At 57.1% G+C, this 27639-nt stretch overlaps 1 protein-coding gene across 4 annotated transcripts in view; it reads right to left on the bottom strand.

Moving 5' to 3' along the window:
* Positions 1-27639, bottom strand: part of HCN2 (hyperpolarization activated cyclic nucleotide gated potassium and sodium channel 2) — a 57185-nt gene that overhangs the window by 7678 nt on the left and 21868 nt on the right. For all 4 annotated transcript variants that reach the window (XM_043535997.1, XM_043535995.1, XM_043535996.1 and 1 more), the window contains 4 exons: positions 24311-24734; positions 11617-11778; positions 5947-6165; positions 205-351 (listed from right to left, as the gene is read on the bottom strand). In XM_043535997.1, the coding sequence (XP_043391932.1) occupies positions 205-351; positions 5947-6165; positions 11617-11778; positions 24311-24734 (952 nt within the window). The remainder of the gene's footprint in view (positions 1-204; positions 352-5946; positions 6166-11616; positions 11779-24310; positions 24735-27639) is intronic.

Below are 27639 nucleotides of genomic sequence, written 5' to 3'. Positions count from 1 at the left end.
GGAAGGGGGTGAGTGGGAGGAAGAGACGGACCCAGGTACCGAAAACAAAGGCAGGAGGACAGGAGGTGTGGAGAAGGGGGACCCTCGTTTCCCTCGGGCTCCTCCCCCCAGCCTGGCTCTTGGGGTAGGGCAGCCCCCGCCTCGCTCTAGGGATGACACCTGCACCCCGGGGGCCTCCTCCAGCCCCCAAAGAGGGCTCCTCACCTCCCGCAGGGGCTCGTTGAGCTCGCCCAGGATGCTGTCCTCGTCGAACATCTTGCCCTGGTATCGGTGTTCGTAGTAGTCGTGGATCTTCTGCCGGAAGTCGGCGGGCAGCTTGTGGAAGGACATGTACTGCTCCACTTGCTTGTACTGCCGGGGGGACAAAACCAATCGCAGGCGTTGGGTGCGGCCGCGGGCAGAGAGCCCAAACGTCCCGCACCCCGGCGTTTGGTTCTGGGTCAGCCCATCCCAGAGAGCGGGGCTATAGCGGGATGTCCCAGCAGCCTGGAGGTGTCTGGAGATGGGGCTCGGGGTCAGGGCCTCTCAGTTATTCAGACAGTGTGGGTGGGAGCTCTGTCACCTGGGGCCTTTAGCAGAGACTGGTGCAATCTCAGATCCCGCCCCTCCTGCAAACCCAGGGGCAGCAAAGGCCGGTTCCTACCTGCCCCCGCATCACAGCATCACCCATGGGCACCAAACCACTGGCACCCGGGGGAGCTGTGTGCGTGCTGCTGGGTGCTCTTGGGGCCCTGGTCCCTTTGCTGTCAGCTCCAGCCCCGACCCAACAGCTAAGCTCAGAGACACCCCCCTCCCCCCGAGAGAACCACAAGCAGAGCCCCTCGTCTTTGCCCATCCACGCTCGCTCCCGGCCAGTGAGGGGCTCCTGCTCCAAGGACTCCAGCCAGCCGTTGGCAGGTCTCTCTGCTCGCCTGACACGCTCCACGGCTGTCTGGCTCCTCCACCCCTGCACGGCCTGTCAAAGTCCCCAGCACATGAGTTCCCAGCCCAGTGGGGGGGGGAAATTGCTGCTTTTCACCAGCTCACCGTCATCAGAGACACAGCGACAGCCCCCGGCTCCCACCTGAGGCCCCCCCCGCACCTTCCTTTTTAATGAGCAGCATGGAAGGGGATCATAGATAGCTGGACAGCTACAGATGCAGGAAAGTGAGGTGCGGGCAGCTGAGGAAGGGAAAGGCCGGAGGGGGGTGGGGGGGGGGCAGAGTTGGAATCCGCTCGGAGAATCACGGGGTCTGAATGGAGGCTGATGTGCTCAATCAGCAGGTCGTTCTAGCTCAGCGAGATGTTTTACATCTAGAGCAGCAGGTGGTTCTAGGTCAGGAAGTTGGTTCTGGGGGTTCCAGCTGGGTAAAGGCTCTGATCAGCGCTTCATTTGTAATCAAAGAGGTGCCAGGGCTCAAGCAATTTTTTTTACTTTCAGAAGCTATGCGGCAAACAGAGGCGCCGGGGGCTCTGACCTGCCCGGCCCGGCCCGGAGGTGCTGGGAGCTCTGAACTGCCCGGCCTGGAGGAGCTGGGGGCTCTGACCTGCCCGGCCCGGAGGAGCTCAGCCCTGGCAAGCTCTAGCCCAAATTAAGCCTGGGCTGTGATAAAGCAGGAGTTCTCAGCTGCCGTGTGCTAATTTCTTTGACTTTCCCACCTCAGCACCAGAGATGGGGTCACTTTCAGCAAGAATCTGACTGTTTGCCCAACCCCAGGGTCCCAGTGAGCTGGGAATACAAGGCCTGAACTCCCCCCCCCACCCTCCCCAGCCATTTCTGAACCTCTCCCCCCAGGCTTTTGGGGGGTTGAATCCCAACTTGAAGCTGCACCCCAATCTCCCAGCTTGGCCCCTCTTTCTGCTATGGGCTGGCACCGTGACCCCCATTGTACCGATGGGGGAAATGGAGAAACAGAGAGCCCCAAGGTTAGACAGCGAGTCAGCAACCCAGGCATCCGGCCTCCTGCTGGTAAGAAGGCGGGAGAATACGGGGGGAAGGAAGGTGGATGGGTGTGGGGAGTGGGAGATGGGGCAAGAGCTTGGGGAGTGCAAGGGAGCGTGGGGGGGAGTTGGGGGGTGATAGGAGGAGTTTGTATCCACAGCTGAGCTGTCGCCATCCCACGCTGCAGCTCTCTGTAACTGCTGCCCATGAATTCGCTCCCCTCCCTGCCACGCTCCGGCCAGGCCACTTGGCTGCTGCCTGGCGCTTGGCACAGAGCAGCTGCCTGGGCAGCCTCACTCCATTGCAGCAATTTGCCAGTGTCACTTTCTCAGCTCCAGGGGTGGAGTGGGGAGGTCACCTTGCAGGGAAGAGCCGAGAGCAGCCACCCGGGCCTGGCTGCTCCGCGACACACCAGCCTTGCATCCCGCTCCCTTTGGCAGCTGCTCCAATCACTAGCAGCCCCGGGAGCCCCGTCTCTCCCTACAGGAGAAACCCATGCAGCGAGGGAGCTTGGTCCCTGGTTCTGGGATGGATGGCGACAAAAGGATGGAGTGAGCTGGAAACACCCTCTGGCAGAGGGACAATCATGGGGGCCAGGGAAGCTCTCCCGACCAGGGTCCCAATTGGCGCTGGCAGGGCACGGCTGCCAGGTAGCGCCCCCCACGCTGCCCCTCCCCATAGCTAGTGCTCAGTGGTTCTGTCCTTACTGCAGGAACGTTGACTTTTCACAAATGGAAAGATCTAAAGAATCCAGGAAAAACCAAACCCCGCTCAGCTGGTGCCAGGAATTCAAAACTCCCCCTGCCAGCAAACCCACAGGCCCTGGCCTGGTTTCCACCCTGCATCCTCCTGACCTGAGCAGTTCAAGGAGTTTGTGTTTTATGCCCGTGTTGAGCTGTAGCCTTGGAGGTACCAGCCCTGGTATCAGTGCAGTAACTGGGCTCTGCTGGGACACTGAGTTCCCCCATCCTGGGAGTACCCAAAACACCACCCCCCTTCCCAACTGCTCCTGCACTGAGCCGCCTGGCACAGCCCCCGTGGCCTGGCCTGGATGGCGTAGTTCAACCTGCCTAAGGATAATTCTGTACAACAACAGGACTGGTTTGATGCCACGTAATCCCATTGCCGCGGGGTCAGAGAGGAGGGGATGCCTGGAATGGAGCTGCAGGATGCAGGGATTCAACTCCCTGTCATCACTTTATACAAACGAAAGGCAGCATTATTAATGGTTAGAACAGAGGGGCTAAGAGTCTGGACTCCTGGGTTCTCTTCCCAGCTCTGGGAGGGAGTGTGGACTACTGGTTAGAGTAGCAGGGGTTAGGAGCTGGAATTGTTGGGTTCCATTTCCAGCTGTGTAGAAGGACGTGGTTAGAGCAAAGGGACCCGGAGCAGCCACAGTTCCTGGGACTGGTTCTCAGCTGTGTTCTGGACCCACAGGAGGAGGACACGCAAACCTGCGGGGGTCCGGATGGTAGCGGTGTGGGTGGCCTACAAGCACAAATTAAGCCTCTGACTTGCCTCCAGGTCACTTAGTGATACAGCTGGAAGGGAGCCCAGGAGTCCTGACTCCCAGGTCCCCATTTGAACCACCAGACCTCGCTCCCATCCCAGAGCAGGAAACAGAACCCAGGAGTTCTGACTCCCAGCCCCCCGCTTGACCCACCAGAGCACACTCCTTTCTGTGTGGACACTGTGGGGAGGAAGAGGGGACGGGGACTATTTATTCGAAGAGCCGAGCTGTGCCCACAGCCCCCCGCCCCTGAGCAGCTGCCCTTCCACGTCGCTCTGATGGAAGAGCAAAGTCACCTTCTCCTCCCCACCTCCTGGCTCTGGCGTGCACCAAGGACATCCCAGCTTTGTCTCGGCATCTGTGAACAGCCCGGCTCTGTCCTGCACTGGGACTGCAAATGCCTCCGCATCGACCCATCCCCTCGGGTGCTGGAAAGGCATCCAAACCGAGCCATTGCCAGGGAGACGGGCACGGGGGCGGGGGCAGGAAGCTGGGTGCCCGAGGGGCCGGGAGGGAGAACGCAGTAGAAATGGGGGTGCGGAAGAGGCTCTCTCAGTGGGCCAGATCCTGGAGTCCTCACTAAGGAGCTCAGGATCTGGCCCCCTTCTAAAGGACGCTCCGTCTGTGGTGTAAGGCTCGTGGGGCACTCGCCATACAAATGCGGGCCCTCCCACCGAGGGAGGGGTCTGAGCCGTGAGCAGGGCGGTCCGTCTGCCTGAGCAATGCGGGGTGGGCAGGCTCCTCCAGTGAGAATCTCTCCCCCCTGCCCCCACTCCAGGACCCAAGAAGCAGCTGCATCCCTGGCTGCTGGAGGAGCGACTGCCACGCGCGCCCAGCCCCACGGGAGCCCTCAGGATTCCAGGCCTGTCTTGACGAGCTCCCCAAATGCTCCCTGGGGAGGCGTATGTGGAGCAGGCCGTGTTCCGGCAGCGCGGGCTCCCCCGGGACACCGGCTAATGAAGGGAAACGGCAATCTGGTGAGGATGTAAACTCTGGGGTTAGCAGCAGGATGATTAGTCGCCTTGCGGCTCACAGACCGCCTGCCTCTCGTAACACAGCCAGGATGGGCCAGCCCCCTGCCCCCACGACACAGCCGGAGCAAAGGGAAATGCAAGTTTTCAAAGCCAAGATCCGTCCCCAAGAAAGCCACGCAGCCAAAATTCTCCTGCCTGAACCAGGGGCCATCTGCTGGCGTTTTCCTAAACCTTAGGCCCTGTTAATCCCCCTCTATAATGCCAGGCTGCATTCAGCCCGGCACTCAGCCTGCATCCCCCCACCCCTGCAATACGAGGGTGCAGCCCACAGACCCCATGGTTGCCCTGGCTCATCTTGCGTGGCCCCGGCTTTGATCAGGATGCCCCATTGGACACTCGGATCTGAAGTCTCCATGGGTTATGCCTGTGTTTTAAAGGTAACGGGAGATGCACCTACTCTGTGTTATTTAAAAGAGTTGCATCCCTTGGGCATCTGGTCAATTGGCTCTTCCAACACGCCTCTTGGCTCCCTGTTAATATAAGGGCACTGGTTCCCCCTTAATATAACAGCTCAGTTCCTGCACTTGGGGTCATGATTCTGACGATGGCTGGGGCTTGTGTCTCCATGTGCAGGTCTGAATCCCCCTTGAGCTATTGATCCTATTGGAGACACTATCTCTGTCCATGGTCCTGGACTCGGCGCTATTAAGTGGAGGTGACTTGAAAGTCTCCCTGTCCAAGGTACCCAGTTCCACCTCAGAGAAGGATGTTGTCTAAGTGTCAAGAAAACCCTCGCTCAGCACATTCTCTGAAGACAAGGGTCGAGTCAAAGTCTATCCACAGTGCAGTAGGACAAAGCCCCAGTTTGCTTCCAGGCACAGACTGCAGTTACAGCAATAAAATACATAATATCCTGTATCCCGAAACGGTGAACACGTGACACCTAGGGATTCAGTTCGCCTCCCCATGCAATGCAGCCACCTCTGGGGTGAAACGGGGGAGCTGTTTGACAACTGCACTGAACATCAGCTTGGAAATGAGGAAAAAAAACCCGCACCCAGCTGAAACCTCAGAGGGGGAATTCAGGGGGCAGAAGGTAATCATCCAGGCAGGAATTCAGCCCAGGCACATGGGCTAACATCCCTGCTCTTGCAGAATTCCCAGGACCTGGGGATCAAGTGAGCAGGGCCTTGATGGGACATTCCATGGGTAGATAGTGCCCCCAGGGCGCAGCATCCCCCACACCCCAACTTGTGCTTTTGGGGCCAACACTGAACAACCTGGGCTCCCCTTGAAGCCAGCTCAGGAGGCGCTCAGCAGCATTGCACAGGATCGGGCCCAGCAGAGCACTGGTTCTGTGATCATCATCGGAGGAGGACGTGGTTATCGCAGTACCCCCAACCAAAGCGCCTGGGTCAGTCACGCTGCGTCCCAGCACCCCGCAGACCTGCACCGTCTCCAGTGTGAAAAAATCTTCCAGGCTTCCCACTCAAACACAGGCCGCAACCCGCCCCTCAGCGTGACACACCGCGCTTCCTTACCTTTTCCTGGTACTGGCGCCGGGAGGAGTCCAGCGACTGGATGAGGGCGGTGGCGTGGCCAATGAACATGGCGTAGCAGGTAGCTCCGACGATCATGCTGAGCATGGTGAGCCAGATATCCGTCATGCTCTCAGGGGCCTGCTTCCCGTACCCGATGCACAGCATATGGCTCATTGACATGAACAGGGCAAAGGAGTAGAGCTCGCTCCACGAATCGTTCTGCAAAGACAACATCAGCAGCGACGAATAACTCGCGTCAGAGGCGTCACTCAGCGTGTGCGCGCACCTGTGTGGCTGTGGAAGGAGCTGCTCAGACCCAACTCTCCGCTTCCCGGAGACCAGCTGATAAAAGACAACTGCTCTGTGTGTGTGTGTGTGTGTGTGTGTGTGTGTGTGTGTGTGTGTGTGTGTGTGTGTGTGTGTGTGTGTGTGTGTGTGTGTGTGTGTGTGTAGTGAGCGAGTGAGAGATTGCGTGTGGAAGCGGCTGCTCAGATCTTCCTTGGGACCCGCTTTTAAAACACAACCCCTCTGCTAGCGTCTTGCTGGGGCGTCGGGAGACATGATTTTGGACCCAGCGTCAGGAAGAAATAAACACAAGGCGGTTGGAGGTGTCCATAGAACATGCTGCCTCTCTACACTTCTTGCATAGCGTCAATGGAAACAAGGTGCAATCAGTCCTGCCCTCCCCCACCCCGGTTTAGTTATTTGGTTGTTTTTACTGGTTTATGAAAACGCATGCATCCCCGAGCGCATTTTACAAAAATGAAAATATTATCCATAATTTATTAACGACCGTCAACAACGCTCAGAAGCAAACCCGAGCTTTTGGGAAATGACTCTTCAGCCTAGAATAGCACAAGTCCGCGTCATCAGCCAAAGGCTTGAATAAATAGATGGGGCCTTATACTATTCTGGGTGACCGAGGAAGGGAACAGAGCATAGAGACAAGGGCTGGGCAGACAGCGTGAGCAGCCCAAGGTCTAGGCACCACCCCGAGTAGGATCCACAAAGGTAGTTAGGCGCCTAACTCCCATTGATTTCAATGGGATTTAAGCACTGAATTCCACCCCAAGTCCCCGTTACGTCCCACAGAGTAGCATCTTCCCTTCCACGCCAAGGGCCTGATCCTGCAGTCCTGCCTCAGGCAGGACTCTCATGAAAAGCATCTTGCGAGACGGCAGGATCAGGCCCAAGGTGCTAGCCCAAGTCCCAGCTGCATGGGAGGGGCCGGATTCTCCTCCTCTGGTGATTGGAAATGGGAGGAGCCACCAGGCCATGAGCCATAAACTCCAGGGCTGCCCAGCTTAAAAGAAGGAGAAAAAATAATCAGTCTGTGTGTAGATTCACATAAACCGGCTGGGTTGAAATCAGAGGGAAGTGGCAACCCTGTGGGCCAGGCTGGGAGGGGAGAGGGCAGCTGGGATGCAGTTAGAGGCAAAACACACGGATCATTCCTGACCCTTCCAGATTGGCTGGGGAACGCGGACGCACGCACAGACCCCATTCACACACGCACGGCCATTACAACGCTCTCACACACTCCCCATCCACACACGCGGGCAGCTTAATCTCCCACTGTTACTATTACCACACCCCCCCCCCCAACTATCTATACACAGACTGCATAACGACTCTCCCGATCAGCATTGGCAGACATGTACACAGCTGAGTCACCACACACGTACACAACCATTGCCGCATGCATACACAGACACCCCCAAATGGCCATGCACATGCTCTACCGTACACCCCCCGCCCCAGGGGCAAGCCAGCCTCTCTGCACACGCCCCAGTGTTTGCGTCCGGGCAGCAGGGCGGAATCCTATGAGCATCCACATCCATGTGCAGACACATCGGTGCACCACATGACCACGCACGCATCCCTGGTATTAACGATTTGTTTCAAAATGCAACTGACCCAGCCTCAGAGGTCACATGTTTAGGTCCAAAATAAAGACCAGATCTTGGAAGGAGAACGCCCGAGTCCCTGGGTGCCAATGGAACTCCACCAGCAGGGGGCGCTGCTTTGCGTCGGCAGCGGTCGGAGCTGCATAGTCCAGGTTGCAAAGGCTCCTTCAAAAGATCTGCTCAGTACATTTTTCCAAAGGCCTTTAATGCACCTGGACCCTTTTGTTCAGTGTCCGGTTCCCAATCTCCTGTCTCCCTATCACCCCCACATAGATCCACCCTTGGCTTGGGAGCGTTTTGTCTTTACTCTGCCTGTCACTTGGCTCCCAGAACCAGGCCGACGTGACAAGGGTAGGTTTATATAATCTGTCAGTGAGCTGGGACTCTGCCAAATCCTACTGATGGATGAGGAGCTAACAGAAGCCTCGGTTGGGAGGGAGGAATGCGGGTCCCGGTGAAGAGAATGAGCTCAGACAGTCTGGAGGGCACCGAGTTTATTAAAGTACTTGTGCTGGAATACTTGGCTTGTGTGGCAGGAGAGAGAATGCAAGAAATGAAAAGCTACCAGTGTGTTGGGAAAGCAGGATGTAGAGGGGATAGTACATGGACACCCGTAAGCGGAGACCAGTAAGCATGCCGTTCTGGGGAAGGTGTGTTATAACGGTCAGAGCACAGGTTTGGGAGGCAGCAATTCCTGAGTTCCAGCTCTGTGCCTCAGTTTCCCTTTCTGTAAAACAGGCAGTACACCACACCTGCTTCACAGAGCGGTGTGATGCTCAATTAGTGCACTCCTCGAAGCAGAGAAGTACGTGGAATTAAAGCGTTGCACCGAACTATTGCTGACGGTAGCTACATCTGTGATGGGTCCGTGAGGGATAGAGAGATCCCCTCGAAGACAGGGAAGCTTCATTATTCCTTTCCTCTGTGATTACACAGTGCCACAGAGAGGACAAGTGACTTGCCCAAGGTGACACAGCAAGTCAGTGACAGAGCTGGAAAAAGAACCCAGGAGTCTTGACTCCCAGCCCCCAGACTTCATCCCATTCACTGTAACAGAACCTGGAGCCCAGAGCCAGAGAGCAACCCACACCTTCCAGCCTTACCTTGCCTTGCATATTCTATTCTGTTCTCACTAGAGTCTTATACTGTGCCCATGAACATAGGAGCTGAGCTCCTTACAATGAGGCATAAGCAACTGGGCTAGCATCTGTCCCATGTGGTTTGTTCTCTCATCCTCTCCCCTAGGGGAGCAGTGTGCATGGGAGTGTCTTGGTTTGGAAATTTTAATCCACAGGTTGCTCCATGCTGATGTTAGAGAAGGCAGGTCAAAGGACACTTGGAGAAGAAGGTGGGGAGGTTTGGGATGGTCCTCGTTTCCTGGAGGAGTTCGTCCCACAGTCTCATACCAGACCCCAGACAGCTCCGTCCTCCTCACAGATGCACTTTCCCCTTATGGCAGCCACTAGAGCCCCAACCTTCACCGCATGGTGACCTGGGGTTATCTTGAGGCTGATCGCTGGCCTTTCCTAACACCAGAAATGCATCGGAGGCAATGGCAAACTACCCTTGACCAACTGGGCCCTGATCTCGGTTGGGCCTCTTGTTAATTCTCACGCTGTCATGGACAGTGCAGGGACCATCGAATGTGTTATGTGCCTCCATGATGTTCTGTCCTAAGCCCAATCTGGCACGTGACGAGGTAGGATGACTGTGATGGAGTCTATCAACACCATGCAGCCATTGTGTTTCAGGTCTTCCGTGGGGCCTTTTCCATCTTTCTTGCATTAGGTACACGTCCAAGGTGGTTCTCGCCGGGAAATTGATAGGCATTCGGAGCAAAAGGCCGTACCACCTGAGAACACTGGGCAACCATTGGAGAGAGCAGGACCTGTTTAGTTAGAAGATGGATCTCTTCATTTGACTTGAATGCGAACCATTAGACTTTTTTGATCATTCGGCGATGCTTCCCTTGGACGGTGTTCAACTTCTTTCCAATCTAAGTGCTACAGTAATACATCTAACAACCACTCCTGCCACTGGCCAGCCAGCATCTCTGTACATGCCCCAGCGTTTGTCTCCAGGCAGCGGGGTGGAATCCTATAAGCATCCACATTCATGTGCAGAAAGTTACGTGCATCACAATCCCACTGCACGAGACACACACGCACACATAAAGGCAGGTACCCGCCCCATCAATAACACTGACAGGGCCCGACACTCACATACGTGATATGCCCCAAGACACACACCGGGCTTGTTGTGCTAGGGGCTTGAGTTTCGGTTTCAGGTTGATCCTCAAGGTCGTGGATCCTGCTGAGGCAATACCTTCCCCTTCCTAGAACTCCTGCTTGGGTTGGAAAAAGCCTTTCTTGTGTCTCAGTCATTGCAAGGAAAGTGGGGGTGGAGGGGAGAGAGAGACGGAAACCGTAAGACACGGAGGAATGAAAGCGGATGAGGTAAACAGAGAGGGGAGGAAGAAAGGGACTGAAACAGTCAGAAAGAGAGGAAGGCAAGGGAGGAAAGGGGAGAAAGACCCAGATGGAGGGAGGAAAACACAAGGAGAGAGAGAGAGGAGGAGATGCAGACTGGCTACAGGGGATAGATGGAAAGAGAGGAAGGGAATTGTGCGTAGGGATGGGGAGATCTGTTAATGATGTTGCTGCAAGGCCGCGATAATGCAATTAAAAGCACGTCCCATTATTTATTAATAGCAGTTTTATTGCTGGAGGAGAATGGGGGGAGGAGGGAGGAAGCAGAGAGAAGCCACAACATCTCTGCTCTGTCTGCTATTGCTTAGCTCCCCTGAAGGAGGGAGGGGGCTGTGTACTTCCAAGCCATAGCTCTCTGCCAGCGACACAGCGCCCGGCCTCAGGGCATTGATTTGGCTTCCAGCCCCTTTGGCTAATGACGCACCAGAGCGGGAGAGGAACAAGCCCTGCTCCTGTGTCCATGACATCACAGCGAGACGTATCCTCCTGTCTCCCCCAGGACAGCTCAGCCGGGAGACTGGCTCCGCTCCCCGCTGCACCAGCTGGCTAGGGGCTAACTATCACCCGCCCCACAGATCACAGCCAGGATCCCGGAAGCTGCCCCCACAGCAGTGGGGAGGGAGCATCCTCAGGGAGGTTTGAGACTCTGCCATGTGGAGTTGCCAGAAGGGGGCAGGGATGGCAGAAGGCAAGTGTCTGCTCATCACCTTAGCAGGAGGAGAGGGGTTCTGAATGGGTCTTGGCTTCGGGAGATCCAGCTCCCAGCACCCTTTGGAGCTGATGCGACTCCAGCCCGAGAGCACCCAGATGCCGGTGTGCAGCGCCCCTTGGCGCCAGAACACAGGGGACGAAACCGGAGGGAGCTGAGGATAAAAAAAAGCATCGGAAACAATGAAGAGGTTTGCAGGGGCTGCAGGACTGGACAGACCTAGGCTGGCTAAGCGCCGGGGACAGGACATACCCATCTACACACATGGGCGGGGTTCAACCCCGGGCAAGGAGAGGAGCCACTGGGGGGCACTGGCCAGCAGTCACGGGATGAAACCGACCAAAGGCACTTTTAGGCTGATGGCATAAGGCTGGAGGAATCGTCTCCTACGGGATGCGGTGGGAGCCCCGTTCGCTCGGGATACTTTGAACTAGAGCAGCCCAGCCCCAGGAGAACCGGGAACCGGCCGGCTCTGGCCGGGGAAGGGACCTTCGAGCCGGCCCTGCTTAGCACCGTGTCCTAGCTCTATTTGCTGCGCAGGAGGTGGCTCCCCCCCGGCACTCACCACCATGCCGTTGATGGAGACCCAGCAGTTGCTGGGGAAGTCCTGGAGCATGGGCACGAGGAACTGGAGACAGCCGTCCCAGTGACACAGCAGCAGCATCATGCCAATGAGGTTAATGATCCTCATCACCGCGCTGGCCAGGTCGTAGGTCATATGGAAGATCTGCCAGGGGGGAAACAAACAGCATGAGACCACGGTGCCCAGGCCCAGCCAGTCCTCCCCCTGCTGTCCCAGCCTGCACCGGCCCACTCCAGAGGGAGCAGCACCCGACGGGGGGCGGCTGCAAAGCAGTGCCCTGTACCAGGCACGCAGCAGCAGCTTCCCTAGCGGAGATGAGTGGCAGGGTTCACTGGGGCCTTTCACTCCACTCTGACCTGGGGGATTTGCAACCCCCTCCCCTGAGCATCAGGCTCATCACACTCGTGTGGCACCTGATTCCAAGCCAAATCTGGTGCTCTCCAAGGGTTCCCGAACCTGGGCTGAGCTGGGAGTTTGCAACCGAAACCGGGCAAGCTCCGCAGGGCACCGGCAGCAACGCTCTGCACGGCTCCAGGCCCAGCTGCCCGGCATTAGGGAGCCGGGGCTCAGGAATCACCTGCTGTATGTTAACAGAGAGGACTGCTTTCCTTCCGCCCCTCACGTCCTCTTACACGCAGGACCAGAATCAGGGGGTCACACAACATGGGCAAACTGGTGCCTTGTTAGCCTGCAGCCACCTGGCCAAAGAGCTAGGGACTATTTAGCTGCCCTCATGGACCATCTGTACTGTCTCCATATGCCCGATGGCAATCGGTCGGTCTGTGTGTCTCTCTCTCTCTCTCACACACACACACCCACCCACCCCCTCTCGCCGCTTGCTTGTTATATCCACAGTACAAAGAAAGCCATTTCACATGGGTTCTGATTCACAGCTGCTTATGATGCTAACGAGCCAAGACAGGGCTGCTTAGCACAAGAAGCGCCCGCTTCGAAATTCCCAGATGCTCAGGAACCATGGGTTCAAATCCCAGCTGGGTTAACTGAGCCGGGCACATTCTGAAGGGGAAAAAATCGACTTCCGCGCAGTGCGCTGTGAGCGGATCTAGAGGAGGAGACTTTAAAGCGCAGAGTTTCTGCACCGACATTAAAGACACCAGGGCTCTTTCTTTATGGGAATATTGGCAAGCCGGTTGGGCCAACAGGGCAACGGACTCCTTTGGCATGAGTGGCACTGTTTATATACAGGACGGGCACACGGCTGCACGATGCTGGCAGATGCTGCGTTCTTCTTCTCATGAATAAGAGCAGGAACTCTGCAGCCAGCGGCCGTTGTGGGCCCGTCTTTTCACTGACATCTGTTCGCTTGAAAGCGGTCTCTGTTCCCGGCAGGAGCCTGCCGTTATTTTAGGCACCTGGGCTTCCCCTGCCTCCACTGACATGTGCTTTGCATTCAGTCTTCCTGCTCTTGGGCCCCGATCCAGCAAAGCTTGACCCGCAACGATCCCTAGCTCTCCTCAGCAGATCGCAAAGTGCGGGCAGTACCATTACCCCCATCTTACAGACGGGGAAACTGAGGCACGGAGCAGGACGGGACTTGCCCAAGGCCACCCAGCTGCCCAGTGGCAGAGCCTGAAACAGAGCCCAGGTGTCCTGAGTCTCAGCCACTAGGCCACCCTGCCTCTCTCTCCAGCCTGTAAACTCTGCTGCCTAGAAGGGATGAATCGCGGGGTTTATGGAAAATGTGCTCTCTTGCAGCCACTTCCCTTTCCAGTACCCTGGGCTCCTGACGGATTAAAGGTGTGTGGGCACCACAGGATTAAATACATTGGTCTCTGGGCTAACACTAGACTGCAAGCATTGTATCTCCCTGTATGTTTGTACAGGGCCCTCAATAATGATACCACCTCGCACTTCCACCCGTAGATCTCACAGCACTTTCCAAAGGAGGGTCGTTACCCCATTGTATGGATGGAGAAACTGAGGCACGGGGAGACGTGACTTGCCAAAGCTCAACCAGCAGGAGTAGTACCTAGGTGTCCTAGCCGGTGAGAGGAATAGACTCCAGGGGCCCTAGCCCAAGGAGTCACATTGCCTCTCTACTACTAACAACTACCCCAATGACTCCATCTGAGTTAAGCTACAGCTGGATTTACCCCCCCATGACCCCTCAGGGGCACACCCAGAGCTCCCCCAAACTGAACAGGGCACAAAGCACTTGGATCTCCCCCCACTCCCAACCCCATTTCAACATGCTTTTCACCCCATAGGCCTGGCAAATCAAACAGAGAAGCCCATCCACCAAAACACCAGACTGACCCTTTCCTCTCCTTCCCCCACCCCCGCAGCCAGGCAAAGGCCACCCTGAAATCAGGGCATGTGCGGGAGGTGGGGGGAGGGAAGGAAATGATGCCATCCGAGTACCAGCCTCATTGACAGCAGAGATGGTGCAAAATTCAGAGCCAGATTTCCACCCTCAGGGCTGTTAGGATCCTATTCGGCCTGTTCGACACACGGGGCTGAAATGCGAGCGGCCTGTCTGGCTCCAGGTTCAAATCCTGAAAGGCCCAAAGCATAGGGAAGTTTGCTTTGGAGGGTGGCGGTTGGGGAGTCTCTAACAGGCCAGCAGGGGACATGGATATGGAAGCGGGTTCTCACCGCGGAGCTAGAATCATTCGTGGTGTAACTCCCAAGACATAACCAGGTGTGACGGAGTACCAGGAAGGAATCAGACCTCTGGCGTGGAAATTCACTGGTTAATTTCGGTGCTGGCGGATAACAGGGCTGGTGATGAGAATATGCAAGAGTCCCATCACCAGGGGACTCTGCTAGCAGCCCCCACGGGCTGTGGTTAGCCAGCTGCTGTGGGCCCAAGTCCCAGCAAGTTAATCCCACAGCAAAGCTCCCCACCCCCAGATCATTGGAATGGGGTGGAAAAAGCCAGGGGACTGAATTTCCCCTCTCACACCAGGTGAGCCGGAGGGTGGGGGGCTCCTGGTAGCAGGTCTCAGGAGAAAAAGAAGCAGCTGTTTGCTATGCTGGCATAACCCTGTAGTGTAGACGCAACCTACAGTGATAAAAGGGGTTGTGCTATAACCACACAACCTCCCCGAGCGATGGATTTTTCTCACCCTGAGCGCCGTAAGCTTAGACCAGCCGAAATCTGCACCTTGCACAGACAGATCTTATGTTACTGCCCCGTTAGGGACAGTTAAGAGCTCAGCACCTACCTAGAAATGCAGAGCCCGCAGCATCACCGGCCACCCTCCAGGAGGCAGGACTGCACACAAGTTTTAACCTGAGCACGAGGCAGGGGCCAGCGATGTGAGCAGACCCCGGGGAGCTGGGATCCTCCGTTGTAACGCAACAGCACCCCCCCCACTTTGAAGACCTGGGGCACATCATTTCAGCCACCGCTTTCCAGCACCGCCTTTCATTGGGGAATCCAGCTCACGCTAGGGCCTGACTTTAACACATCGCGCTGAGCTGCCCCTGCTGCAGCGGAAGTTGCCAGGAGTTGTGGGCGCTCTGAAAATCAGCCCCCAGCCCTCTCCAGTTGGGCGCTAAAAACATATACCACTTTCGGGAGTGTGGCCACTAGTCTGCCTCAGTCCCCCCCCAGGAATAACAACATCTCCTGCCTTGCCAGGGCTCTGCGAGAATGAGGTTGCATTTGCCAAGCACGGGGAAAGATGATTAGCACAATTTTATCAATGAGGGCTAGAAATGGACCCACGCCCACATCTTTCGGCTTGGGAAGATGCAGGCCGGGTGCCTAAATCTGCATTTGCTAAAGAGCGGTTGTGAGCAGTGAGAGAGTCACTTTGGGAGGAGACCTGAGCAGGCTAGAAGAGGAAAGGGGTGCACCAACCTTTCGCACGCTGCAGGCACGGGGTTTCAAAGAGCCTGCATCCTGCCAAGCTCAGAGGATAAAACCTGGGCCAGGCTGACTGGGGGATCACAGGGTATGACTGAGGCCCCCAGCCAGCTCCACACAGGGGCCTGCCCACATGGATCAGGACCTCAGGCTGACTTGGGTCTCACACCCAAGGGTGCATCTAGGATGCATCTCACCGTTGTTAATGCACTGATCGTCACAGCAGCCCTGGGAGTAGGGAACGGCTGTTAACCCCATTTCACAGATGGGGGCTCAGACCTGCAAAGGGATGTAGCGATTTTGGGGCACTCAGCCTTAAGTGACTTGCCCAAGGAAGCCCGGGGCAGAGCAGAGAATTGGACCCAGGTCTCCCAGGGGCTAGCCACGGAGCCACCAGTCCTCTCTCGGGCCCATGCCTAGGGTTAAGATGTGAGGCATCACAGAGGGTTTTAGCCTCTCGAGCGGACAGATCTGGGGTTCTCTCAGGGAAGCTGCTTTGCGTTTCACTCTCACTGAAGGAGCCGCTCAGCTCAGCTTCCCTCACTTCTCAAACACCGGGGGCCGCGCAGGGCACAGAGGATCCAGCCATGGCCCTCTCCGGCAGCAGCCCTTTCCCACTGGTAGTCGAACTCCCTCCTCCCGAGTGGAGCAGACGGGACAGGGCCGCATTGGGGATGCCACTCCTAGGGGCACCATGCTCTGCAGCCCACCCCTCGCCCAGAGCACCCCGGCAAAGTGGAAACTCAGTGCAGCTGCCTGGCTCCTGAATCCCACTGGGCTTCTGTTTCCAAGGCCAACGAGAGGCTCCTCCCCTGCCTGGGGCTTTTCTAATACGTGACACTTTGTACGGCACCACCTGGCTGAGGATCTCAAAGCAATTGACAAACAGGGAGCAATTAAGCTTCACAATACCCCTCCCCCAATTTTAGCCCTGTTCCACAGATCGGGAAACTGAGGCACGGAGCAAGGATGTGCCCACTGTCACATAGCGAGTCAGTGGCAACTGGCAGAAAGTGAGCTGGGACTGGACCCCAGGAGTCCTGCCTACCAGCCTTGTGCTGTAGGCACCAGACCATCCTCTTCCTCCTTCTCGTACTACAGAGGGGGTGCAGAGCAGGGGATGCAACACATCTAAGATCACACCACACACCAGGGGCTGAGCTGAGAATAAAAGCCAGAACACTTAGGCTGGAGCTGTGAACACTTACCCCTGTTCCTCCCCAGCATTGGGTGCATCCTAGCAATTCCTACATGCTTCCCCTGTTGGATCCAGCATTGCCCCCGCCTGAATCAGGATACGGGACAGGACTGACCATTTTACCCAGGACTGTCCATAGCCACATGACAGCACACAGGGGACTAACCCGTGCCAATGACTCATGGCGTGTGGCACAGGAATTAAAAAGTTTGTTCCTTAGCTCAGAGCGACTGTTGTTAGCTTACACTATGGCACGACAAAGTCCCCAGCTTGAGAGCATCATGAGTTTACCCCCCTTTATCACCGGTGACGTGATCCAGTGGTTAGAACCAGGGGGAGGTCGGGGTGGGAGAGGAGACAGTCCAGGACTTGCTTCTGCAGGGGTCTTGACAGTGTGAAAACACGCACGTCAATAAACTCAGAAGATAGGAGCCAGGAGGCAACAAACAGGCAGGAACACGTGTGTGTGTGGGGGGGGTTATGGGTGTTTCATAGCACAGTCTCCCCACAGCTTGAGGGTAAAACTCCCCCGTCTCCAGGAACCGCAAGAAGGATCCTGCAGCTCAGATCTAAGCTAAGGCTTTTCCATAGCACGTCCAGATGCAGGGGATTTTTGCATTATTTCCCAACCCACATCTGCCCTGCACCCAGCATCTTGCACTGTTTCAAAGACCCCAGAAGGGAGATATTAAACGTGCTTCAAATCCTCTCACTCGCTTCTACCTAGTTTAATGCCCAGACCAAGGCAGCCCTCCCGCCCCTTCCCCCCCGATATCACTAGTGAGCGAGCCTGGCACCCCCATCCCACCGCTGCAGGGCTGGTCTCTGGAGCCATCCCTCCTCAACCGGCTCTGAGATCTCTCAGCAGCGGCTTGATACAGGCTTGTAACTGCCATGTATGAAATCTTAACAGAGGGAGACGCCCGCCTCCGGGGCATCAGTCACCTGGCAGGCCTGGGCACAGCTGGGCACTGTGGGACATGGACCACTCTGAAACCGATGCCGGCCATACCCCACAAGGGCACTTCCAGGAGAAGCCAGGGGAGACACGTTTTCTATCTAGCTTCTTAGACCACAGCCCATCCCTGTGGAATCTGAGCCCGCACACCTGCTGGCAGGACTGGGGTGAGCAGAGGGAACGCTACTCTGCACTGCGAGAGGAGACAATCCAGGGAGTCTCTGAAAACAGAGATACCGCTGAGTGTCCACAGCAGGGCCTGGGGTAGGCCAGCATGTCCCAATGGGCGTGTGTTTAAAGGGGAGGGCAGGGGGCAAGGACAAACCTCTCAATTGTTGGCCATCATCCAAACTTCCAGTAAAAACCCCCAAGTCTCTACCTGTTAGAGCAAACCTTGTAAACACGCCCCACATGGGGCCAATGCAGCAGCATCTGCATGAGTCTGCAGAGAGCCTGAAACAATTGCTCAGAGGTGGGAATGGTCCTTTGTTTCCAAGGGTGACAATGACACTGTAACGTCAACACGTCATTATGACCCTGGGTCATCCAAGGAGAGGAAGGATGAGTCCGGGCGGGGAGAGAGACAGGAGGCGAGAGGGATGAATGAAGGCCTTTAACACAGCACGGGGCGGGGAGGGGGCATTCTCTGGTTGTCAGGGCTCAGCTTTCAGAACGGTGGGACAGAGGCATGTGGGTGGACCATGCTCACACAGCACGCAGGGGATTGACTTCCCTGCCGAAGGACATGGGACACTGCAGGTAACCAACCCCCCCCCCCCCCCCCAACATGGCAGCGTGTCTCAGAGCCTGGGTCAACTGACTCGGACTCGCGGGGCTCACACTACAGGGCTAGAAACAGCAGTTTAGACGTTCCCGCTTGGAAGGAAGGAAGCAGGCGGCACGAAATTAAATATTTATTACAAACGGCCGCCCGCCATGGTTATTAATAGGAGCTATTTGACGGGGAGGGAGCTGGCCACAGGCAGGGCTGCTGCACCCATGCATGACACTGACAGGAGGGGAAGGAATTACAGACAGAAGAGATGGAAAAGAGCTAATGGAGCAGCTAGTGCTGCCAGCCGAGGCTGGTTTCCTGCCGTCGTGCTCCTGGCAGGTTAAGGAACAGGGGATCCAGGAGATGGGGGTTCAGTTCCCCGCTCGGACACCAACTCCCTTGGGCCAGTCCCTTTCTCTCTCTGGGTCTCAGCTGTAAGCAGAGATAAGGAGTCTTCCTTTCTCCCCGGTTTCAGCTCGTTAGCTGGGGGTTTGAAGTAAAGGAAAGCCCCACTTGAAGGCTCCCAAACTATTGAAAGGGATATGACCCAATTCCTATGTACTACCCAGTGGTTCTCAACCAGGGGTACTCATACCCCGGGGATGCGCAGAGATCTTCCGGGGAGCAGTACCTCCACTCAGCTAGAGATTTGTCTAGTCTTACACCAGGCTACAGAAAAAGCACTAGCAAAGTCAGCACAAACTAAAATTTCAACCATTGACTTGTTTACACGGCTCTGGGTGCTGCATACAGAAACGTAAGTTCAGTATCTATATTCCAGTCGATGGATTGTATAATTATATGGTAGAAATGAGAAACAGCCATTGCTCAGTCACAATGTGCTGTGATGCTTTTGTATTTTTGTGGCGGATTTTGTCAGCAAGTCGTTTTTAAGTGAGGTGAAACTTGGGCTACGCAAGACGAATCAGACTCCTGAAAGGGGGACAGGAGGCTGGAAAGGTTGAGAGCCCCTGTGCAGGGACTCAGGGGGAGGGGCAGGATGGGAGAGACGGTGGATGATGGCACAAAAGTGAGGCCCAAAGCAAGAATCTGGATCCGCTACTTAGCCCTGCATGTGTCAGCATCAGCTCCCCTGCCCATCAGGTGCAGGGAAGCAGCTCCCCGGAGCTCTGGGCAACAGGGGGTCCCACAAACCCTGTGCTTACGCAGAAGGAGTCTCCCGCGTCCAACAGAGACAAGGGAGTGACAGCGCTGTGCTCTCCCCCTATTGAGTTGGGTCACGGTGCAGGGCCACTCTCCCCGCTGACAGGACTCGACGGCAGTGAGCGGGCTGTCAGCTCTGATCCAGTGTGAGCGGCGCTTCCCTGGCGGGGTTCCTCGCAGCACGGAAACCTGCAGCAGGCAGCATGGGGCAGCTTGGGCTTTTTGGGTCCCTGCCGAGCGTTCCAGCAGCGACCCAACCCAGGGCCCCGTGTGTGGGCCAGGCTCAGCAGAAAGCAAACCCAGAAGCCCATGCTGCCCTCAGAGCTGGGTGTGACCCCCAAATCCCAATCTCCCTTTAGGGCAGGGGATGCCACTTGGATCCCAATCCCTGCCCAACCCCAGCAAGGAATCGGTGCGCTCCCTCCGGGCAAGGGTCAGGTGAGACCGTCCCTGCTCCTGGCCTTGTCACACCCACAGCCTGTGACATCATGCTTATGACATCAGATGCGACATCACAGCCGGCAAACTGCAGGATGGTCTCTGCAGGCCCCAATCATTCCCAAGTTCCCTCGGATTCAAAGGCCCCATCACTGTGCTGTGTCAGCCTCTGCTCTGCAATGTGCCAGGGAAGGAATCTAAGTGCCCGATCCCTTGTCCCCATTGCCACCCAGAGAGGGTTTAAGGATTAGGTAAATGCCATCCCTATATTACAGGTAGGGAAACTGAGGCACAAAAAAGTAGCGCAACTGAGGCAGTTTGGCCCAAGAGTTGGGCCAGAGTCAGGTTTAGAACCTGGCAGCTCCTCGCTCTGGGCTCTGACCACTGGCCCCTTGTTCCAACTCCCTTTAGACCCAGATCCCATTGCCAGGAAATCCCCAATTCAGATGCCACTGTGAACATGGAGCATAAGCACCGACCCTGGTGGGAGGCAGACGCACGTGCGTGAAAACATGGCGGGACGTGCACAGACGTATCCGCTGCTCTTTGCTAATCGGCCACTGACAGCCAGTCTCCGTGAGGCTGTGTGTGTGTGGGGGGGGGGTATCACGGGTGTGTGTGTGTGGGGAGCATTTGGGGTCACCTAGGCAGAAGACAGCCAGGCATAGTGTAGGTGGCACCATCCATGTAGGACTTGGCCCAGGCTCCCTTCCCAGAGCCAAGCGTTGGGCGTCCGTGGAGCAGAGCTGAGAGCGGGTGGCTGGCTCTGGGTCATGGGAAAACTCCTCCTAAAGTCTGGGATGAGGCCCAGCAAACCTGTCTCTCCACAAGGCGATGAGGAGCCGGGCAGGGAGCTCGGCAGAGAAAGGAGAGTCCGGGGCAACTGAGGCAGGCCCCTGGCGAGGAGTCTGGGGCACTCGCTCCCCTTCCTGCTAGCGGCGAGGCAGATGGGGATGGTTTTGAGAGGCCATCTTCGGATGGGAAGAGACGAGGGAATTTAGGGACAAAGCAGCTGCCTCTCACAGCCCCCCGTGCACGGAGATTTGTGGGGTGAAGCAAGGGGGCTGGGCTCAGCCAGCACCGAGGTAGGCATTTCAATCAGTCCCCTGTCAGCAGGAGGGCCAGGGCCCGACTTTCAGAAGGCAGCCCCAGGAGCCAGGAACTCCCAAATCCTAACTGTTTATTAGCACCCCCCTGCCAAAACAACCACCCAGCAGGGGCAGAGAGAAGGGCACCCGCCGGGTGGCGCTACCCCAGCACTTGGCTCCTGTTTAGATAGGCCAAGGCTGGTGGTTTGCAGCCCTGGGTGGCCGTGACCTTCAAAGCTCAGCCCGGTCGGTCGGCTTCTCTGTGCTAGACGCGGCCTCGGGCCCTGGAGCTGCCAGCTGCAAAACTCCAGCCCAGAGCCCCCGACCTCGCCAGGCTGGACTGCAGCAGAGAGGAGCGGCCGGGAAGAGCCCGGGGGGGTCGGGCTCCTCTCTCCCGAGCTGATGTCACCGTGCCCAGCCTCCGCACTGCAGATCCTCTCAGCGCTGGCTGGGCGGCAGAGCCATTAGTCAATCCCATCCCCGCTGCCGCTCAGAGCCGTTCCCTGCGAGGAGAGGGGCGCTGGCGCTGCCTTCGCACCCAGCGTTCTCTCACCCGCTGGCTCCCCAGAGAGAGCAGCGAAGGGCGAGAGACGCCAGGGAGCGGCAGGTAGTTCACGGCCCACCTCGGTCCTGTGCGAGCTCAGGGAGCAGCGGGCGAGGGGCCCCGCTCCCCATCACACAGACGGCGCTCCCACCGCAGCCGCCAGCACCTGCAACACCCAAGCAGCAGAGCGGTCAGGAAACTCAAACCGACACGCGCCGGCAACTGGTACACAACCTGCCACACACACAGAGAGAGACCACACACCAGCAACTGGTACACAACCTGCCACACACACAGAGAGGCTACCGCTACACACACCAGCAACAGTACACACCACACATGCCAGCAACTGGTACACAACCCGCCACACACAGAGAGAGACTACCGCTACACACACCAGCAACTGGTACACACACACACACACACAAAGGCTACTGCTACACACACCGGCAGCCAGTACACACACACACACACACACACACACACACACCCCCGAGGCTACCACCACGCACACCGGCAACAGTACACACACCACACAAAGGCAACTGATATATACTCTGACACACACACACACACACTACCGCTATGCACACCAGCAAACAGTAAACACACCACACACAAAGGCAATCGGTACACACAATCACAAAGTACACACACCGGCAACAGATACACCACACTGGCAACTGGTACACACACCAGCAACCGTCACAGACACCCCACACAGAGACAACCAGCACATACACCGGCAACTGGCTACACACACACACACACCCCATACACAGAGGCAACCGCTACACACACACACACTGCACATGCATGGCAGAGGCACATCCCAGCTCACCCGCACAGCCCCAGGTGTACATAACACCCCCACCACCACCTCGGCAGCGTAGATGAGGGTAAGGGAGTTTTCCTACTTCTCAGATGGGGACTACGGGGTTTAGTGTAGTTTACCCACTTCTTTTTTTACCGCTACACCCCTAGCCACACAGCTACACGCCAAACCCTCACCTGCCCCCAACACCCGCATTTACAGTCACTCGCCCTGTAGCATGTTCCTTAGCACTTACACAGCACTTTGCAGGCACTTAAGTGCTATGGAGGCAAGAAAACACAGCAATGAATCCTCCCAACCGTCTTTGTGAGACGGCCTGTTTTACAGAAGGGGAAACTGAGGCAGGGAGCGGGACGGGATTTGCTCAAAGTCGAGTCAGTGGCAGTGGTGCTCCGGTTCACTAGTCCATGCTGTCTCTGTGCACGAGGGTGTGAATGTGCACACACAAACACCAGGGCCTAGACACACGGAGACACGCCCAGCCACACACGGATGTCCATTCACATCTCTAGGCACACAAATGCACAGCGCACACTTATCAGATACACAATCCCAGAGGTACTCGCGTCTCCCCGTGTGTGCACACAGCACACTGAATCCACACACGTGCTGCAGACACATGCGTATTAGACTGTCAGTTCTCTGGGGCGGGGACTGGTTCTGTTTGTACAGCGCCTAGCGCAACGGAGTCCTGATCCATGACCCGGGCTGCAGGATGCGATCCTCTCCCAGGGCTGACCTCCACTGGAAGGACGGACCTGCCCAATTCAAAGGGAGCCTCAAAAGACACCACCCCCAAACACACACACGTGGTTGCAATGTATGCCTCAGGTAACCACAGCTCACACCGGACACGGATACGGAACCACAGGGGCGGGTGCCTGTGGGCTTGTCAGCTGGGCGACACTCAGCCTGGGGCGGGAAACGGGGGGCCATGATACACACCTTAACCACTCCCCCCACCACCACCATCACCAGCCTCTCAAGCTGGGGAGGAGCTGGCTATTCAGGCTGGCACCCTTCAGAGACTGGTGTCCCCAACCATGCCATCTCTGGGGGGTGGGGTGCAGGGAGCAGGAGGAGATGCAGGGGTAGTACATGGGCGGGGTGGGAGGGGCTTAACAATAATCCAGGCGGGCCACAAGCTGAATGAAGGCAGGAGTGCTCTCTAGCGGTTAGAGCAGGAGACCGGAAGTCAGGATTCCTGGGTTCTATTCCCAGCTCTGACAACGTCTTCCCTGGATGACCTCGAGCAAGTCATTCGGTGCATGTGCCTCAGTTTCCCCAGCTATGGGGGACACCGCCAGGAGAGACTTAGACTTAGAGACTTATGGGAGACTTAGCTTAGGGTTGTAAATCACTTTTAGCCAGCGAGACAATAAGTTAGACTCAATCCCATTATTACTACGATGACAAGAAAATCCAGGCCAGGACAGTTGTATCAGTGGCAGCCAGTCATCACCATCTGACGGCAATTTGGTGGCCTGTGTGAAATGAGTTTGCCAAGTCTCAGTCCATTCCCAGCAGGCAGGGGCCCATATCAACAAAACCCACTGCACGTTTGGCAGCAAGGACCGGTTTTGCAGAGGGGCTGATGGCATAGGGCTCTTCGGCTGGCGTTCTAAGCAACCAGCACCTTTGGCTACAGAGCCATAACTCGCCCCTGCTTAGCCACCTCCTCGAGCTGAGGGGCCTGAACTCATCCATCTCAGCCCTTTGGACTCGGGGCGAGAGCGCCGGAAGAAGCTGCCTGTGCGCTGATGGAGGAAGGGAATGCAGCCCAGCCGGCCTCAGAGGCAGGCAGGTGCCCAAAGGCCATCGGGCCGAGAGAGACCCCTTACCTCTTCCCACTGGTGGATGTAGCGGATAAGCCGGGAGAGGCGTAGCAGACGCAGCAGGCTGAGGATCTTGGTGAAGCGGACGATGCGGAGGGCCCGGGCCGTTTTGTACACCTCCGAATCGATGCCCTTCTCCACGATGAGGAAAATATAATCCACAGGGATGGAAGAGACAAAATCCACCACGAACCAGGTCTTCAGGTACTTCTTCTTAATCCTCTCCGGGTCCAGGATGATATCCGTGTTGTCCTCGATCACTATCCCCGTGCGGAAGTTCAGCACCAGGTCCATGAGGAAGAACGTGTCGGAGACCACATTGAAGACGATCCAGGGGGCCGTGGTCTCCTCCTTGAAGAAGGTGATGCCCACCGGGATGATGATGAGGTTGCCCACCATGAAGAGAAGCATCGTGAAGTCCCAGTAGAACCTGGAGAAGCAGAGCAGAAGGAGACATCACCGACAAGCCCTCTGGGTTTCCTCTTGGTTTACCGTGCTCCCCTGCCCCTGCCCATCCTCACAACTGTGCTCCTGGGAAGCGGGCGTGGGAGGCCGTGCAGGGGGAGAAGCAGCTGGAGCTCTCCCTTGCCAGGGGAGGAGGCATCTCCCATGTGAAGGGAGCTCCTGAGCCCTGCAGAAATAGACTTCTGGTTGGGGCTCCGAGCAGCACAGAGTGGGGAGTCACCACGTAAAGGGTCGATTTGCCAGCTCTGCCCCGGAGGGGTGGTCTGATGGCAGCATTTAGGCACAGTGGGCACCATGCCATGTGGTGCCTTGACACCAGACGAGCCCTCATCCCACTTCCCTCTCCTCTCCCTTGCCCCCGCTCCCTGCCTCGTACCTGCTGTCGGGCTGCTGGGAAAAGCTTTCCCATGTGTCCCGTCCCTCCTGCCCCAAACCCAGCTCTCTGGAACCTGCCCCCCCTTCTCCTCCCTTCCTCCACCCTCCTCTTCATATGGCTCTGTGCTTGTCTTGTGTAGGGCCTGACTGCAACACATGCAGTCCAAGGGCTGGATGAGGTCACCCGTGGTGGGGGTGTCTGCAGGGCCCCCCTGCCCCGCAGAGTGTGGATTTTCTAACGCTAGGTCTGTGCACATTCAAGGTGCTGGATCAGCATGGGGCTGGACCATAAAACGGGGGCTAAGGGGATGGAAGGGAGACGGAGCAGCAGGAAATGGAGCGAGATCCTGAGGGATCTGCAAACCCCCATTGCTTGGGACAACCAACCAGGCTGGGGGAGGCACTACAGGGACAAGGGGCATGGACCCCAATTCAGCAACCTGGGGTCTACTGGCCACTCAACTTCCTGAGCTCCACACGGCTCCTTCGTCCTTCCTGGCCATGCCGGGAAGGCAGCGCTGGAAATGGGAATAGAACCCAGGCGTCCTGACTCCCAGTCTCCTGCTCTAACCCCTTGAGAGCGCTTCCCTTCCGAGAACAAACAGCTTCCTGCCAGATCGGGGCCCTCTGACCCGGGGCCATTCAGGGCCGAGAGGTGGAAACTCTCCAGAACTGACTCCAGAAACCCCATCTCCCCAGAGCCTCCCCACAGCTCCACATGGAAGGGGGGAAGTGGTGGGCAGGGGAAGGGAGCCTCGCTCGCTCTGTCAGGGACTGCGTGGCCCCTCGTGCACACAATGCTGACAGCGGCATGGGCTGGCGTGTTGTGTGGCAATTTATTCAGGTGCTTTTGCCTCCAGAGAGAGGCTGGGCATACGCTGGTTTGAATCACGTACAACTGCAGCTTAAGCCAATGCTTCCTGCAACCTCCGTCAGAAGGAGGGAGGCGGGCGGATTAAGGTGGGGGGGGGGTCTACTCTCGCCTCCCCAGTGTGTTTTCTATCCGTCCCCAACTCCCCCAGCCCTTCCCCGCACCTTCAGGCCAGCAACGACCTTTCCCAGGTGCCTGCAAGGTCGAAGCAGAGACCCACAGCCCCATCCTAACATCAGCATGCTGCTCCCGTCTCCTCGTTAACATGGTGCTCACCCGCTCAGGGAACGCGCCAACCCCTTGCAGCGGAGCAATCATGTGTCTGCTCAGGGGGGCTGGGGGGGGGGGGGGGGACAGAGAGACCGCTGCGGGTTTAACAGGCCGATACTAAAGAAAAACCCTTGCACACCCTCCTCTCTCCGAATCAAGGAATGCAGCCAACGGGCCGGCCCTCTGTCTGACCTCAGGGGGTCTCTGAGCAATTGGCCGTGTCGGCTAATTCCCAGCCTCTCGTCCCCCGTGCACCAGACACCCGGCTCGATAAGATAATGACACGGGGCTGGGATGCGTTTTTTGCCGCCGGGCGTGGTGGTGCGGCGCCGACGACCCTCGTTTTCTGCACGGGAGATGGCAGGGATGGCATCACGGCAGCTAACGACGGCAATTTATTCGTGCAGTTCCTGGGGGCATCTCGCCGCACAAAAGGTCTCAAAGCCGCAGGACCCAAGCAAAGGCAGGCGCAAGCCACTGAAAACCCAGAGAGGGGGAGCAGACGGATACATGGTCACTGCTGGCTGAGGAGCTAGTGTACATTTGGGGGAGGGGGGCTGGCTCTTCCCCCCCCCCCAATAAAGGCTGGCATGTGAATAGAGGTAAACCTGCATCTTTCAAAGGGAAAAGCAAAAGTCCTTTTGCAGCCAGCCCCCTGGCCGTTCTCCAGCGACAGCCTGCACCTGAGACGTTACCAAGGCAAGAGTTAGTGAGGTCACCGCTGCACAATTATGACGTCAGAGCACAGCGAGGGGTGCGTCTCCAAGGTACCCTTCAATTATCCCCAGAGGCTGCAGAGGGAACAGACACAGCGGAGAGGAGAGAGAGGCAGTATGGTCTAGTGGCTTTGTCCTGGGGGGCCTGGGTTCTATTCCCAGCTCTGACACAGCCTTCCTGTATGACCTTGAGCAAGTCACCTCATCTCTCTGGGTCTCAGGGTCCCCTTCTGGCCAGTCAAAGAGGTAGCGACGGGTGACAAGAGAGCTCCACCAGGACCCCCTCAGGGGGCGAGTACGTGGTTGGGATTCCAGCTACCCAGACGTCACAGTATCCGAGCGCCTCACCTGTAGGAGCGAAGGTAGTCCCGCGACTCAGGTATTATCCCCATTCTACCAACAGACACCTGAGGCAGAGAGAGGGAAGCGAACCCAGGGCTCCCAAATTCCTATGTCGCACCTTAACCACAAGACCACCCCCCTTCCTCTTCAAAGTCCCAGGGGGGACTTAGAGTTCAGGGAACGCTGGAGTAGGGGGAGACTGATGGAGATGAAAGGCCCCCAAATCCATTAACAACTGCACAAGCCATCTCGCCCCCTTGCCCCAAATTCTACACGCTAGATCCAAAAACACCCCG

This window comes from Chelonia mydas, chromosome 25, assembly GCF_015237465.2.
Source record: "Chelonia mydas isolate rCheMyd1 chromosome 25, rCheMyd1.pri.v2, whole genome shotgun sequence".
Classification (NCBI taxonomy): domain Eukaryota; kingdom Metazoa; phylum Chordata; order Testudines; family Cheloniidae; genus Chelonia; species Chelonia mydas.
The sequence above is the reverse complement of the archived record's forward strand: the minus strand, read 5'-3'. Positions and strand labels throughout refer to the sequence as shown.